Source organism: Nipponia nippon, unplaced genomic scaffold, assembly GCF_047370975.1.
Source record: "Nipponia nippon isolate SJK-2023a ecotype South Korea unplaced genomic scaffold, ASM4737097v1 scaffold_1, whole genome shotgun sequence".
NCBI lineage: Eukaryota > Metazoa > Chordata > Aves > Pelecaniformes > Threskiornithidae > Nipponia > Nipponia nippon.
Window position 1 is genome coordinate 72,197,201 of NW_028262290.1, and position 14,175 is coordinate 72,211,375.

The following is a 14,175-nucleotide window of genomic DNA, read 5'->3' on the forward strand; positions in this document are numbered from 1 at the left end:
CACCGCCCGCCCCACGCACGCCGCTCCCCCCACCCACACCCCGCCCCGACACCTTCTCCCCGAAACACCCTCCCACGCCGCCCCCTCGCCCACCCGCACCGTCCCTCCGGCACCGCCCGGCCCCGGGGCCGGCCCCCCCCCACCGCCGCCGCCGCCGCCGCCGCCGCCGCCGCCGCCGCCTCCCCCCGCTCCGCTGGCGGCGGCGGCGCAGGAGCCCGCGGGCGGCCGCGCAGGAGGCGCGCCCGGCCGCCGCCGCCGCCTCCCCGCCCCGCCGCCGCCGCCATGGCGGTGCGGAGCCGCGGCGCTTGGCGGCGGCTGCTGTTGCTGCTGCTCCTGGCCGGCTCCGCCGCCAGCCCGGCGGAGGAGGGCGGCGGGCGGCGGGAGGCGGGCGGCGGGGAGCACGGCGAGGAGGCGGCGCGGCCCCACCACGACTCGCCGTACGGCACCATCACCAGCGAGTTCTACGACCTGCGCTACCTCTCCGAGGAGGGTGCGGCGGCCGGGGGCAGGCGGGGCGCGGCGAGCCCGGCGCGGAGGGGGGGGCCGGGCCGGGCCGGGCCGGGCCGGGCGGTCGGTGGCGGCCCGCCGGCAGTGGTGGCGGCGGGCGGCTGCGGCGGCGTTCAGCACGAAGGCCAGCGCCCGCCGCCATCTTCCGCCCGCCGCCGCCCGGGCGGCCTCCGGCCCTGCCGCTCGGGGGCCGGGGCCGGGCCCGCGGGGAGCCCCGGCTGCCCTGCCCGGCGGCCGGGCCCTCCGCAGGGCTGGCGCCTGGCTCCCCGCCGGGCTGCGGCGCAGCGACGCCCCCGGGCCCGGGCATCTCCCCCCGGGCGGGGGCCGGGGCAGCCGACGGCGGGCGGCAGAGGCGGGGGCCGGTGGCCGCGGCGGGAGGCGGGGGGGCCGGGGCTGGGGGCTCGCCTGCCGCGGCGCAGACCCTCTGGTGGAAGGGTTTCCGGGCCGCTAACTTAAAAGGAGTCCTGGTTTTTGTGGCTTTCGAAATGCCTTTTGAGGTCTTAAGTGGTAAGGCATACGGCTGTCGCGCCTGGGTTTTGTGGCTTTTCTGTTTTACGTTACAAATGGCAGAATGATAAGACTCCAGTTTTGTGGCTAGGCTGCGCTGAAAACCGTCTCTTTGCTACATTTGAAAAAAAGGAAGACGTGAGAAGGTAGGATGTCCTGCGACCAGTCGTTGGTGATGCCCCGCTACAGCCCGCGGTGAAGTTTCACCAACTTTATACGTTTATGCTGGGTAATTTACCCAGGCCCCCGACACGGTTAATGGAGGCTGTAACTTGCAGTTTGCAGCATAGTTTCTCTCTCCATTGGCTTTGTCAGAAATGCAGGAAAGCGAATCGGGGCTCCCAGATGCCTGTAGCTGTGAAGGTTAAACGTTTGTTTGCAGATGCTGTAACCGGCGGCTCTGTTCCCTTCCTATTCAGTGAAGCGCTTTCAGGGGACTGTCTGGTTTCACAACTAGCGCTTTGGTTTTCAGTTGGCTAAGTGAAAGAACGTCCTGTTAAAATATCGGTGTTCGTGCAACAGACGCAAACTTCTACAGGCCAAGACAGAAGAGGTCTGTTTGCAAATGTTCGCACTTTCTCTTTGGCGTGCTATCGCGCGGCAGGCAGGGGATTGCTTGGAGTCGTAACTCTCATTGCCCGGCTCCTCTGGGTCTTCTTTCACAAGCCATTGCAGGTCATGACTGCAGGCGATTCCCTGTTTCGATACTCTTCTACCTTTTTTTGCAATGCATGTTTTATTCTACTTCTTAATGGATGTATGATAAGGTCCTTTCGCTATCCATTCCTACAGCTCTGAATCTGGCGCCCTGCATTTATACTTAATGCTGTCATTTATAGCTCAGGAGTCAGGTTTAGTTCCCTGGCGGATTTCCTGAGGGGACTAAGAGTGCACAGAGAGATGGCCGAGTGGAGATCCCCTAACTGTTAGTCAACTGCACTACTCCGTGTTCCTGATGCCTTCGGTTAACTTTTGCCCTTGGGGTAGCAAAGCCATGCTCCGGCTTCCTTCTCCCTTCTTGGCGAATGTAGGAAACTTGAGAGAATTTTTGTTTTCAATTATCAGTGTTACTTTGGTACCTGGACCCAGGACCGTCTGAGCAAGGGATTGCATATGTGACAAAGTATGCAGTTGAACAGCTCAGTTGTCAGCAGACAAAGTAAATGCTGTTGGAACCCTTTCTCTTTAGTATTGTTGCGTTTTATTCCTTGTATTTTATTTAGTAATGATTTATTCTGATTATACAGGTTACCCTTTCCCCACTGCTCCTCCTGTGGATCCATTTGCAAAAATCAGAGTGGATGACTGTGGAAAAACCAAGGGATGCTTCAGGTCAGTCTGAGATAAGAGTGCGGGTACCTTTATGTTTGCAAATGCCGACTGATTGCATTGGAGACACTGGTAAATGTTCCATATTCATTTTTAATCCATATCCATATTCATTTTAATAAATGTTTATCATTTAAGAGCATACTTTCTAGTTATGGACTGTATCATTTGAGGAAACTAGATTATTTAAGGATATACGTCATAGTTATGGACCTACAGTTATTTCATGTTTCTTGTCTTTTCATGAAGCACTTACAAAACCAGGGCTAGGAAGGTCAACAGAGTAATACCGCGTGTAATTAAGTGCTTGCCGTACTGTTTAAATACTATACGTTCTTACACTAGAAGAGTAATAATTGCAAACACTTAATTAATGGTACTTCATGTATAGCATAATGTGGTATGTTTTACTGCCATTACGCCAAAATGCATTCTTTTAGTTTTTTCTTGCAGAAACATAATTAAGTTCCATAGCAGGAAATTGCAAGGAAAAAGTACATACATTTCCAATTCCATTTAGGTACGGTAAACCTGGATGCAATGCGGAGACTTGTGACTACTTTCTAAGTTACCGTAGAATAGGAGCTGATGTTGAATTTGAGTTGAGTGCCGATACCGATGGCTGGGTGGCGGTGGGATTTTCCTCGGACAAGAAAATGGTAAGACGTGTACAGTTCTTCATGTTGACAGCGTGCACACATTTACATGCTAGGATATAAATGGTTTGTAGTTGATCTGTCAGAAACAGAGCGTATAAGGAAAAACTGACTGGCTGAGAACAGAGCACCTGTAGCCAGGGAGTACCTGTACCCAGGGAGCCACCCTGGGAGCAGAAGCCAGGCCTCCCAGAAAACTGCCTCATCCTTCCTAACACGTCCTTTTCCTTCTTCTCTGAGAATGACAACAGTATTTTGGTTCAGCTCTGAATGTCTAAATGTTATTAGCTTTTTGCCTTTTCATTAGAAAAGCCCTCAGGGATAAGCCAATTCACGTGGAAATGTCCTGTCGTGCTTTATGTCAGTGTTACTTGGACAAAAGGCGCATCAGCAACTAAATAGCAAGTAATTTTATTCTTCAGTACATCAGCTGACTTTCAGCGATATAAATATGGCTTTCACCGTTAATCTTTGGAAATATTTTTGTTTCTTTCATACCTGTGTGTTGTTCCAGGGAAGCCACAAATGTGTGACAAAATGACTCCTGCTAATTTAAACACAGATACTCTAGAAAGCAGTCTTGTTAAAATTTCTTCTTCTCTCCCTCCTGGATTTTATCGGGTTTGGCTTTATGCTTATTCCTATACTTACTTTTTCATTCAAAAGCTTCGCTTTTCATTGTGTTTCAGTGAGCAAAACAGGAGCATGTACTGGGCGAACTTTAAAAAACCTGAGCAATAGACGACTTCTGCAAAGATGTTTTGTCTGTGATCCTTGGTAAAATGCTTAGGATTAAAATGCAGTTCATAATGTAGGTGTTTGTATACAGAAACACTCCTGAGTGTATAAAACAAGACTGAGCCTATGCCCTAAATCACAAGGCAGAGGACAGGACTGTTTCTTGTACAGTTGTAAGCAGTAGTCTGAAGAAATGCAGAATTTAGACTTCCTGGGCTAAGACCCACAAAAACAAATGGGAAGACTCATGCTGGCTTAACGTTTTTATCAGACCCAAAACGAGAAATAGAAAGACAATGTGAGGGCAGGTGCTTTTCAGTCATTACTATGTATGTTTTAATATGACGCTGTAAATAAACACAAAGAAGATAGGAGTCTTTTGTGTCACAAAGAACAGTTCACGTCACAAAAAACAGTTCATGTTTTTAATGATGTTGTGAGGAACAGTTTTACAGCCAAATTTTGGGAAGAGTTTAGACACCTGTAAATGCAAGTACTCAACAGGGTTTTCAGGGTAGCTCAGCACGTTTAAGTATTTGGCCCCAAGCTATTGGAGACCGTGTTACCAGTTTGTAACTCTGATATACCTGCAGTAGATCCCAGGGTCCCGCCATCTGCAGCCTCATCAGCCCCTTGGAAGGCAGGCATTACCTTTCGTCCCAGACACACCAAGCAGCATGGTAGGTCTCAGCTTCTGTTAAGAAGAATAAAGTAAGTGTAAAGTAAAAGGTTTTGCTTCCAAATTTGCCGCATATGTGATCTAATGCCCATCAGTCAGCTGGACTAAACCAGCTAGCATCTGTCTTTCTCTTTTGGTCCCCTGCTGACTTCATCCTTTTTCATAACTTCCAGGATGTTTTGGTGTCCTGGGATACGGAGGCTGTAATGGCAAAATGACTCTGGGTCGAAACAGCTTGGCTGTGAGAAGTGGGCTGTGCCTTGGAGGCCCTAATCAAACTGGTGTGGCCTGGATAGCTACAGAAGATCAGGAAAAAAACCTATTTTGTGTCCTCAATAATTGTTTTTTTAAAGTCCTGTGACCTATTTCTTTGTGTCAAATAACACTATGCTTTTCCACGTGCAGGCTTTTGTGCCTAGGTAGGATTTTGTAATGTCATGCTATTAACTGAGATTCAGAATGCTTTTTTCTTTCTTTTTTAATTTTTTGTGTGACAAGAGCTTTATTTTTGCCTCTTTGTACTTATGAACGAGGGATTCGTGCTCAGATGTATAAAAATTCATCTTGGAAAATAAGTTATGGAGAGCACGGATGGGCTCAAGACAGAAGCTAGAAAGGTAGCCTGCAGCAGCATCGAGGTGCAGAAACTGTTGAAGCATGTGTTTTACCTACTTGTCTCCTTCGTCCCTCACTTTCGGCACATCTTTTACAAATCCACATAGCAATATTCCCAGAGAGCTGAACTGCACCTTTTTCTCTCCTTTCCCTATAGCAAAGAACTCAGAGATGATCACGCTGGCAAAACATCGTGTCTATCATCAGCATGACATATCAGAAAGATTAGCATTGAAGAAGTAGGACCTGTATTTAATATGGCACCGATACCTGTGACAGTGGTGTTCAGTAAAATGCCATTCAGCCAACTTGCACAGTGTTTTAATGGTTCTACTAAAATAGTAAGCCTTCTATGAGATAGTATTCCTAAAATTAATGCTAATCCCTGAGCGATGCAGCGCTCTACCACTTTGGCAGTGACCTTGCGTAACTCTTCCAGCAACTGGTTTAATATTTCTGTGAATGACCTCTACAAACAATTGTCTCGGACTTCCTTCTGTCCGTTGTTTCTTTGCTTGATTGTAATGCTTGGTGGTTGTTTATACTATGTGAAGAAGCACGTATCAATTATTCTTTTCTTGTATCTTATGGTGTTCTGTATTCTGTTACTGCATGCTGAATATTTTTCATTTTCTCTTAAGAGATAAAAGAAGTGATGTTCCCTTAAGTGAACACGAGAAGAGATTAGAAAAAAACAAACTGGAATTTATGCTATTATTTGCCCAGATTTAGTAGATTCATCTCCTCTATTTTACCAAATTCTATTGGATTTCCATCCACAATTTGATGCAGCGGATTTTGCATACATCAAGGATTCAAGACTGCCAGTTTTTACGAAGCAGGATCCCAGAACTTCACAAATTACAAAAGAAAACAGCCTTCCACTGATCAATTAATTGTGTGATGTCAGGGTGATATCATATCTTACAAATATGTTATATATGTTAGGTAAAATAACTCTTAGAAAGATCCAAAAGAGAATTCAGAGATAGTAAGGGTAAGTAAATATTACTATCCACTTCGTGCTGTTCAATCTGATTGAAGACCTATGGTTAGGGAAACAAATATTTGTCTATACATAACTTAGAAAGAAGGAATGAGAGCCCCAGGTCTTGATTAGTTTTTAAGAATTAAAATTACATACATAAATGAGGAAATGCTTTGTGACACTTTTGTTTTCCTTCTACCGATGTGTTTTTACCGTGTAGGGAGGAGATGATGTCATGGCTTGTGTTCATGATGATAACGGAAGAGTCCGAATACAGCACTTCTATAATGTCGGTCAGTGGGCTAAAGAAATCCAGAGAAATCCTGCTAGAGATGAAGAAGGAGTCTTTGAAAACAACCGTGTAACGTGTCGATTCAAGCGTCCTGTATATGTTCCCCGAGAGGAAACCATAGTAGATTTGCACTTGAGTTGGTACTATCTGTTTGCTTGGGGCCCAGCAATTCAGGGTAAGTTGATTTCCATGCTTCTGACAGAACTGGGGTGCCAAAATTGATGAATGTCTTTCAATTACAATATTCTTACTAGACCCCCTTTTTTAAAATGAACTAAAATTCTGGCAGCATGAGGCTTAAAACAGATAAAAAGGAAGACAAACTAAATAATAGTCCTACCTGTCGTGTTTACTTCGCTATGTAGTTATTATCCCCATTCCCCAAAGATAAATTTAGGTAAGGATAATTCATAACTAGAAGTTCTGAATTCCTTTGAAGGATGTTTATTATTTACTTGAATTTCATTTGTTTTATTCAGAAGTTTAATTTCAGAAAGCAGAGAAATGACCCTGCTCACTGACAGTGTAATATTGCATGCTCCTGTAGATTTGAAAATTACTTGGCTTGCTACCTGTTTCCATGGTAGAGTTACAGAAAAAATGCACCTGATGTTGTTTCTTTCTGTCCGTACCTATTAAAGGTTCTATAACTCGTCATGATATAGACTCACCACCCGTATCAGAGCGTGTTGTCAGTATTTACAAGTATGAAGATATTTTCATGCCGTCAGCTGCCTACCAGACCTTCTCTTCTCCATTCTGCTTGCTCCTCATTGTTGCACTGACCTTCTATTTATTGATGGGAACCCCATGACCGATGGAAAATAGCAAGAATTTGTCAGTGGAAGTTTCTCAGGATGGACTGCTATACGGACGGACGATGCATTTTTCTATTGGAATTTATATCACACCACCATCATCATCTAGCTGCTTTTGAACATAGTTAGCTTCTCAGAAGAATGAAATAACCGTCTCCTCTGACTGGCAGAGTGGTGACAAATCATTTAAGAATAATCAGTGAACACATAGGAGAATATTTTCAGTGTTGTGACTACTTGATTAAAAAAAGGAGACTTTTGTAAAATCAATGTGCGTGCGTGCATGTGTGCGTGTGTATGTGTGTTTGGGAGGGGTGTCTGCACCTGTGTTTAGGTGAATTGAGTGATGGACATCTTATCAAATAACAAAATTGCCTTCCAGATTGCTCCCAAAAAGCAAATTTGGGAAAACATTATAATGCTGTTTGGTAGTTCTGTTGCAGACAGCACAACTCAAGTGCAGTTTCTGAACTTAAGATCAGGATACCAATACAGCAGTGTAAAACCTGCCCTTCAGTAATGGACAGTTCTCCCAGATATTTTTATATTTATCGAGTTTACTGGCTCTGGTACTTTCCAAAACTAAACTTGCATTAACATGATTTTTTTCAGTGGAAAAGAGGTGATGAATGTCTTTCTTTATAAAAATAGTATTTCAACAGCCTTCTTGAAAGAAATGGCTGCTTCTTTTATGAGTGAGATATAAAGTTATTTAAACAAGGGGAAGGGAGAATACAGTAATGTAAATTCTCCATACAGAGGAAAAACAGATGTAAACCAGAGAGAATATAGATGTTCCCAACAAGCCATAGGATGTCCTCCCAATAGATTAAATCAATTTTTCTCTTTTTGTGAAAAAAACAGTAGTATTGCTAACATGTAAATATGTTTTTAAGCAGTTGTGTAGTAGTACAAAGTAATCTGTTTTTCTGTGTTGTATGCCTGTGCATCCCGTTCATGTTAAAGATGAAGATGGGCAGCTGGTGTTAACTTACAAATAAGTGGAAATATAACTGAGATTATTTGTAAAGAAAGACAGGGATTAATAAGAAGAGCATTATCTTTAGTTTCATCAAACCATTGCTAAAATGTAGTTACTGTGGAAAAAGATGAGCTAAAGAGGAAATACATTAGATTTTTTTTATCACCAATAAATATTATGAAGATGAGTGCTAACTGTTACGAAAATGGAAAGTGTTAAAAGGTATTTATAAGCCACAGAATATTATGAAAAACTTGGATTTCTTGTGGAGAATTTCTGTTCTTCACATAATAGGAAGCATGTGACACGTCTACATGTAGTAGTCAAATGTGCTCAGATAAGGTTGCTTATTCACTTCCCAACTTGCATTAAAATTCTATTTAAATAGAATTAAAATTTGAATTGCGCCAAAGTTCTATCTAATGTGGTACGCCTGAGGACTCTGTAACATAGGATCTGGTAAAGTATGTGATGGACCTCATTTCTATTTTCATTGCTACATAGAGTAAAAAGATTAACTAGCTTTGCTGGGTTTGCATCATTATTCACAGACTGAAGTTTGTAGACTAATTTTTTAAGGCTCAGCATTCTTCAAATCTATGCTTAAAGTATATGAATTGGGTTTGAAGAGGAATTTATGTCTCCATCACAAACACTTTATCCCTATTTCGAAAGAAAGATCGCTTAGTAATATATATATTTTCATTGATGTCTTTAAGAATTTAGTCACTTAAAATTGCTGGACTAGAGCTCAGGAGGGGGAAGAGAAATTCGGAATGAAGTGAACTTTAAAAGTGCATATAGTAGCGTTATTTAGTATAAATTACTTCTCTCAAGTTGGATCACGTACTCATCATCTGATGAAATACATAGTGGAGACCACCTAATAAGCAAGGTCTGCTTTGGTCCACGATGGCTGCAAAATGTAGCCTTAAGATTGGTTGAAGCGGAGAGCTGAAACCTTGGATAATGAGTTTTATATTCAGCAACTAAGGTGAAGTGAAGTGTCATTAGGGGAAGCTCTTTCTCCTTTGTGCTAATTTGTAGGCGGCTGCGATAGCGCAGTTCCTTCTCAGAGATCACAGCTATTTAAAGTAGCCTCAGGGTTGCTTTAGTTTATGGCCTTGTACTTACTGTTTTAGTTTCAGGTATTTGCCTGATTACCCACTGAAGGGCTAATCTAATAACTGAAAGGTACTGAAGTAGGATAGAAACCCATTTTGGCTCCTCATTTCTTTTTTAATAGACTGCTGGATTTAGGATAGTCTGGCTGGACCCAGGCACAGAGGTATGATAAAGATGACAATAATAGTACCAAGGTAAACGTGCAACACCCGTGGAGCTGCTTTCCACTTACATGGAGTCGGACGTGGTTTAAAGGTTTAAAGTTCAGGCTCTAAAACAACAGCAAATTCAGAGCAGAGGCAGAGCTGCTTAAGGATAGGTCTGCTGCAGAGTATAAACTGCTTCAGCCTTCAGCTGTACCCATGTTCTCAATTAGGGTAAAAAACACTGTTTGGTTTTTTTTCCTTTTTCAGTTTACTTTTTCAGTGTGCTGTCTGGTGGTTTTGTCATTGTATTTTTCTCTTGTTGAAGTATTAGCAGAAATGTGCACTTCTATAAAAACTTTCACCCAAGCTTCAGAGTACTTAATTAGCACTAATTAAGTATTTCTAATCAAATGGGAGGAAATAAAAGGCCACAACAAGCAGCAAAGCAATCTATTCTTTAGCACTTAGTTAGCACTGAGTTTGTCTGAGAGTTGCTCTTCAGAGTGGGAGAAGCAGGAATATGAGATTCAAGCTGACAAACAAAGAAGGTACAAGTCTTTAGAAGTTACTAGTTGGGAAGAAATATGAGAAGAAAAAGGCCGTAAGAGAAATGAAAAGGCTTTAACTCAGTGGTATTTACCTTTGTATGATATTTGGTAAGTCTTAACGTTTGAGTGGGCACAGTAACTTGTCGTGGAAGGTATTTTGGTTTTCATGGGGTTTGGGTTTTTTTTCTTTTTAATATTGAAAATCGGGATTGATCCCTGTTATACAAAGTTACTACAAAGTAACTTTCTTCAAAGTAAATTTTAAGTGATCATGGCATTTCAAATAGTTCTGGGGGTTTTTTTCTAATTAACAGGTACCAACACAAACTAGAGGAAAAGGTCTCCTTTGGAAAAAGAGGCAGACGTTTCCTTCTCCAAATCAAATAACTCTCAGGTTTTTTTTTTATAGTGACTACTAGCAAGCAGCTGTTAAAGAACACATTTCCCAAGTGCTTTTATTTTGAGAATTACTTGCTGCGTGTGACCTAATAATGAGGCATAGAGTTTAGAAAGTACATGTTTAGAGTATGGTGTCCTTTGAAAATTTAACTTTGATTTAATTAGAAATATAGGACTGGCAAAGACCACAAGGCATTAGTTAGCATCCTTGGATATGTTCTTTCCGTGCAGAACAAAGTTCAGTTGTGACCACTGCTTGTTACATTAACCATGTTATCACCCTCTGCTCATTCTGTCCGCCTTATCTAGAATGTTTTATACTTAAAGTTTGTAAGTTAGTTGGAAGAGAAATCAGCTGCTTATATTTGTGACAGTGCCTATTGCAAAGGGACCTTGGTTTTTGACTGTAGTGTCTGACTGGTACCCTGCTACAAATAATAAGCTAGGCCTAAAATGACATTAATAATAAGTAGGATAGGAAAGAGAGAGAAATAAGTGGAGAGGATAGACTTTTGGAAAGTAATTTTTTTTTTCTTCACTGGAATCAAATAACTGTATATTTTTTTTTTATGTATAGGTAGAGATACTCCTACATGCTAATTGATCCCCCCCCACCCCCCCCCCCACCCAAAAAAAAAAGCCTGGCTGATTTAAAAATGCCATTGGATACAGGGTGATGTTTTCTTCAAAATTCTATTATTATAGGGGAAATACTCTGGTTTTGAAAGAGAACATATTGATGAGAAAAGTTTGAAATCCCTCTGTGGCCTTCTTGTCCTTCTTGATTGGTTTTGCAATACTTGGATAGCAAGAAAATAAACGCTTGTGGTCTCATTAATCTGAGAAAATGCCCGGACTGGGTTAAAAGTTGTCGAAGCGGTGTTTGGCACTGACTTTTCCAGTCTTCAACACAGGGATTAGAGAATGACTGGAGCGTAGTGTACATCAGCAAACCCCGGCAGCGGCTTTGAAGCTGGCTTGGGGCACCGTGTCCTGGCTCTGAACCAAGAAGAGCCCCACAACTGCCTCCATGTACGCAATGGCTACCGCAAAATGGGAATAACAAACAGCACAACCCATCCTACGCTAAATCCCTTAAATACGCATATCTTCTTTTGCTAGACTGTGGATGGTGTTCTTACTGTGAGTGTTAATGTCTAGTCTTCCCCCCAAAAGTACCGTGCTCCTTGTCACGAGCTTCTGTCCTGTCCCCATTTCCACAGATGCCTCATGCTGTTTAGCGAGATGATCCTGAGATGTCTTAGCCCAGCTGTGGAGAGGAGTTAGTGGGTAAGGAGGACTGACACACAGCTGTCTTCATCGTTATCCAGGTCACAATTAGAAATCTGTGTCATTGATGATACTCCAGTTATCTGTAAGTAATTGACTGCTATAAGTTTAAGGGAAGATGCAGGTCTCCCTATTTTTTGTCTGTCTTCTCCTTACTTTCCCATCCATCCAGTGCATCAGACATTTACAAAGAAGCAAATTATTCTCCTTTTAGAGAGCAGACTCCCTTTCTGGCTTTTCTGATCTCTTCTGGGGTCACTGGAAGTTTGTACCATGCCATACTCTAGAGGCAGAATTAAGGCTTATACACAAACTTCATAACTTTTATTAGCATTTAAATTGCATTTTGTGATGCCTTTGTTTGCCACACTGGTGTGTAGCAGGTGTACTTTTTAATATCTCCAAGTAGTTTGCCCAAAGAAAAGTACTCAGTAATAGCTGAGTAATAGCTGAGAATTATGAAAGGTCTAATATCGCTCATTTTCAGAGATAACTATTGCGAGAGTGCTAATATTTGATACGAAGTATAACTTGGTATAGAGCCTTAGATTTATGACAGAAGCGGAAACGGGTTTAAATATTACAGTTGTTTCGGCGCTTCGTGGAGCTGTGTACGTGCATAACTTGCATGAACCGGCATCCTCTGTTTCAACCCTGACTCCACAGCATGTACTGAGCGGACGAAGCAGTCTCCTTTAGTGCTCTACAGTGAGGCGTAGGTGACCTCAAACTGTTTGGGACAGAAGAGGGAAGGGACTGGTAGTAAGGTTGAATGACAAGGAAGGGCTAATGGTTTTGGCATACTTCCTACTTTTGCATGAGTTCACATGTGGCAGAGCACACCTGGCACTCTTAACCACAAGCAAATATTACTTGATGTGAATAGAAGGGACAGAGTCTGACTTTAGAATCATAGAATCGTTAAGGTTGGAAAAGACCCTTAAGATCGAGTCCAGCAGTTAACCTAGCACTGCCAAGCTCACCACTAAACCATGTCCTTTAAAGAGGACTTAGCTTTTATGCAGGCCCTAGCTGCGTAGGGGCTGATGTGGGCACAAGGACCGATTATGCCTCAAGGTGTGCGTTCCCATCAAGCTCCAAGGTAAGAGCTGGAGGCTTGATGTTGCCTTTGGAGGCATGAAAACCTCTCAAGACCCTGTAGACAGCAGTGGCAGTCGGCTGCTGCGTATGTACTTGCTCACTGGCCGTTTTACAAACTACTGCTGCAGCAGTTGGAGTATCAAAAGATAGAGACTCTACATCTTTTCTTAACAGCTTTCATTGTACATTGTCTATTTCCCTAATTAAAATTTCATTATCAGTGTTTCTGCAGTGGTGTGTTAGGGCCTAATGTAGCTCTCCCACAGCCTGCTCAGCACAGATATGGATCTAACTGGAAGGTTTTATAGAAAACCTCAATTTCCTGAGTACAAAAATTAATCAAAAGAAATAATTTATATTTAGTGACTATATGTCAACTTTTCACTACATCTTTTTTTTTTTTGCATCTAGTTATTTCTGTGTGATTTATATGTTGAGGTATCTGATTTTTGCAGATACAGAGTAAGATCTAGGTAAACCTTCATTTTCTAAACCTGTTTTATTAGTAGGAAATAACCACTTGGGTAACTTCCATTTTATTTTTTTTAATTTATTTTTATAGTGGGTTTGGTAACATTATGTATGCTTGAACTTGTTATTTAACTTATCTAATTTGGGCTCAGATAGTGAGGCAAAACCAGTGTAATTTTGAAATGTCGGGGAGGATGTGTGCAGCTTGTGGAGCTGATAGGTGTGAAAAAGCAGACTGAAAAGACATTACTTACTTTGAAAATCTGTGATTTGAATTGGCAATAGCAATGAATCTGCTGTAAGGAAAGGGACAGATTTTTTTTTTCTTGGATTGCTAAGTAGTTTGAATTGCACTCATAGCCTCATAGAATATCTCAATTGGGAAGGGAGCCATAAGGATCATCGAGTCCAACTCCCTGCTCCTCGCAGGACTACCTAAAACTAAACTATACGACTAAGAGCGTCGCCCAGATGCTCCTTGAACTCTGACAGGCTTGGTGCCGTGACCACTTCCCTGGGGAGCCTGGTCCAGTGACCGACCGCCCTCTCGGTGAAGAACCTTTTCCTAACGTCCCGTCTGAACTTCCCTGACGCAGCTTCACAGTCCTTCACACCTGCTGCTTTTGCCCTACTTCTGTGTTTCCTATCGAAGTAGGAATGTTCTTTCAGACCAACGTGAGGTTGGAATACGCGCAGAACTTCACAGCCCGTATTTTGGAACAGCTGCTGCTCCGTGTAGGCCAGTTCTGATCGGCCATTGGAGGCTATTTAGGAATGTCCTTACAAGGTGAACTTTTATATGGCGCTCTTAAGAAACTTTCTGTAATGGTGTTTGTGCTCCTTATAGACTAGAGCGTGACAGAATTACCTGGTAGCAGTACTTTTCTGAGCTGTTTATAAATGATATTGCTCAAATTCATGTTTACATTTTTAAAGAAGTAATTGGATTTTTCAAAAGTGCCGAGCAGCTGCAAATCTTTTATG

The 14,175-nt window shown here is 42.8% G+C and overlaps 1 protein-coding gene across 1 annotated transcript; it reads left to right on the plus strand.

Moving 5' to 3' along the window:
* Positions 1 to 282: 282 nt before the first annotated feature.
* Positions 283 to 8,634, plus strand: FRRS1L (ferric chelate reductase 1 like). Its single transcript, XM_087759602.1, has 5 exons — positions 283 to 490; positions 2,262 to 2,346; positions 2,864 to 3,002; positions 6,240 to 6,486; positions 6,953 to 8,634. Exons 1-5 carry the CDS (start codon positions 283 to 285, stop codon positions 7,123 to 7,125), a joined length of 852 nt encoding a protein of 283 aa, XP_087615728.1. The 3' UTR covers positions 7,126 to 8,634.
* The last annotated feature ends 5,541 nt before the right edge of the window (positions 8,635 to 14,175 follow it).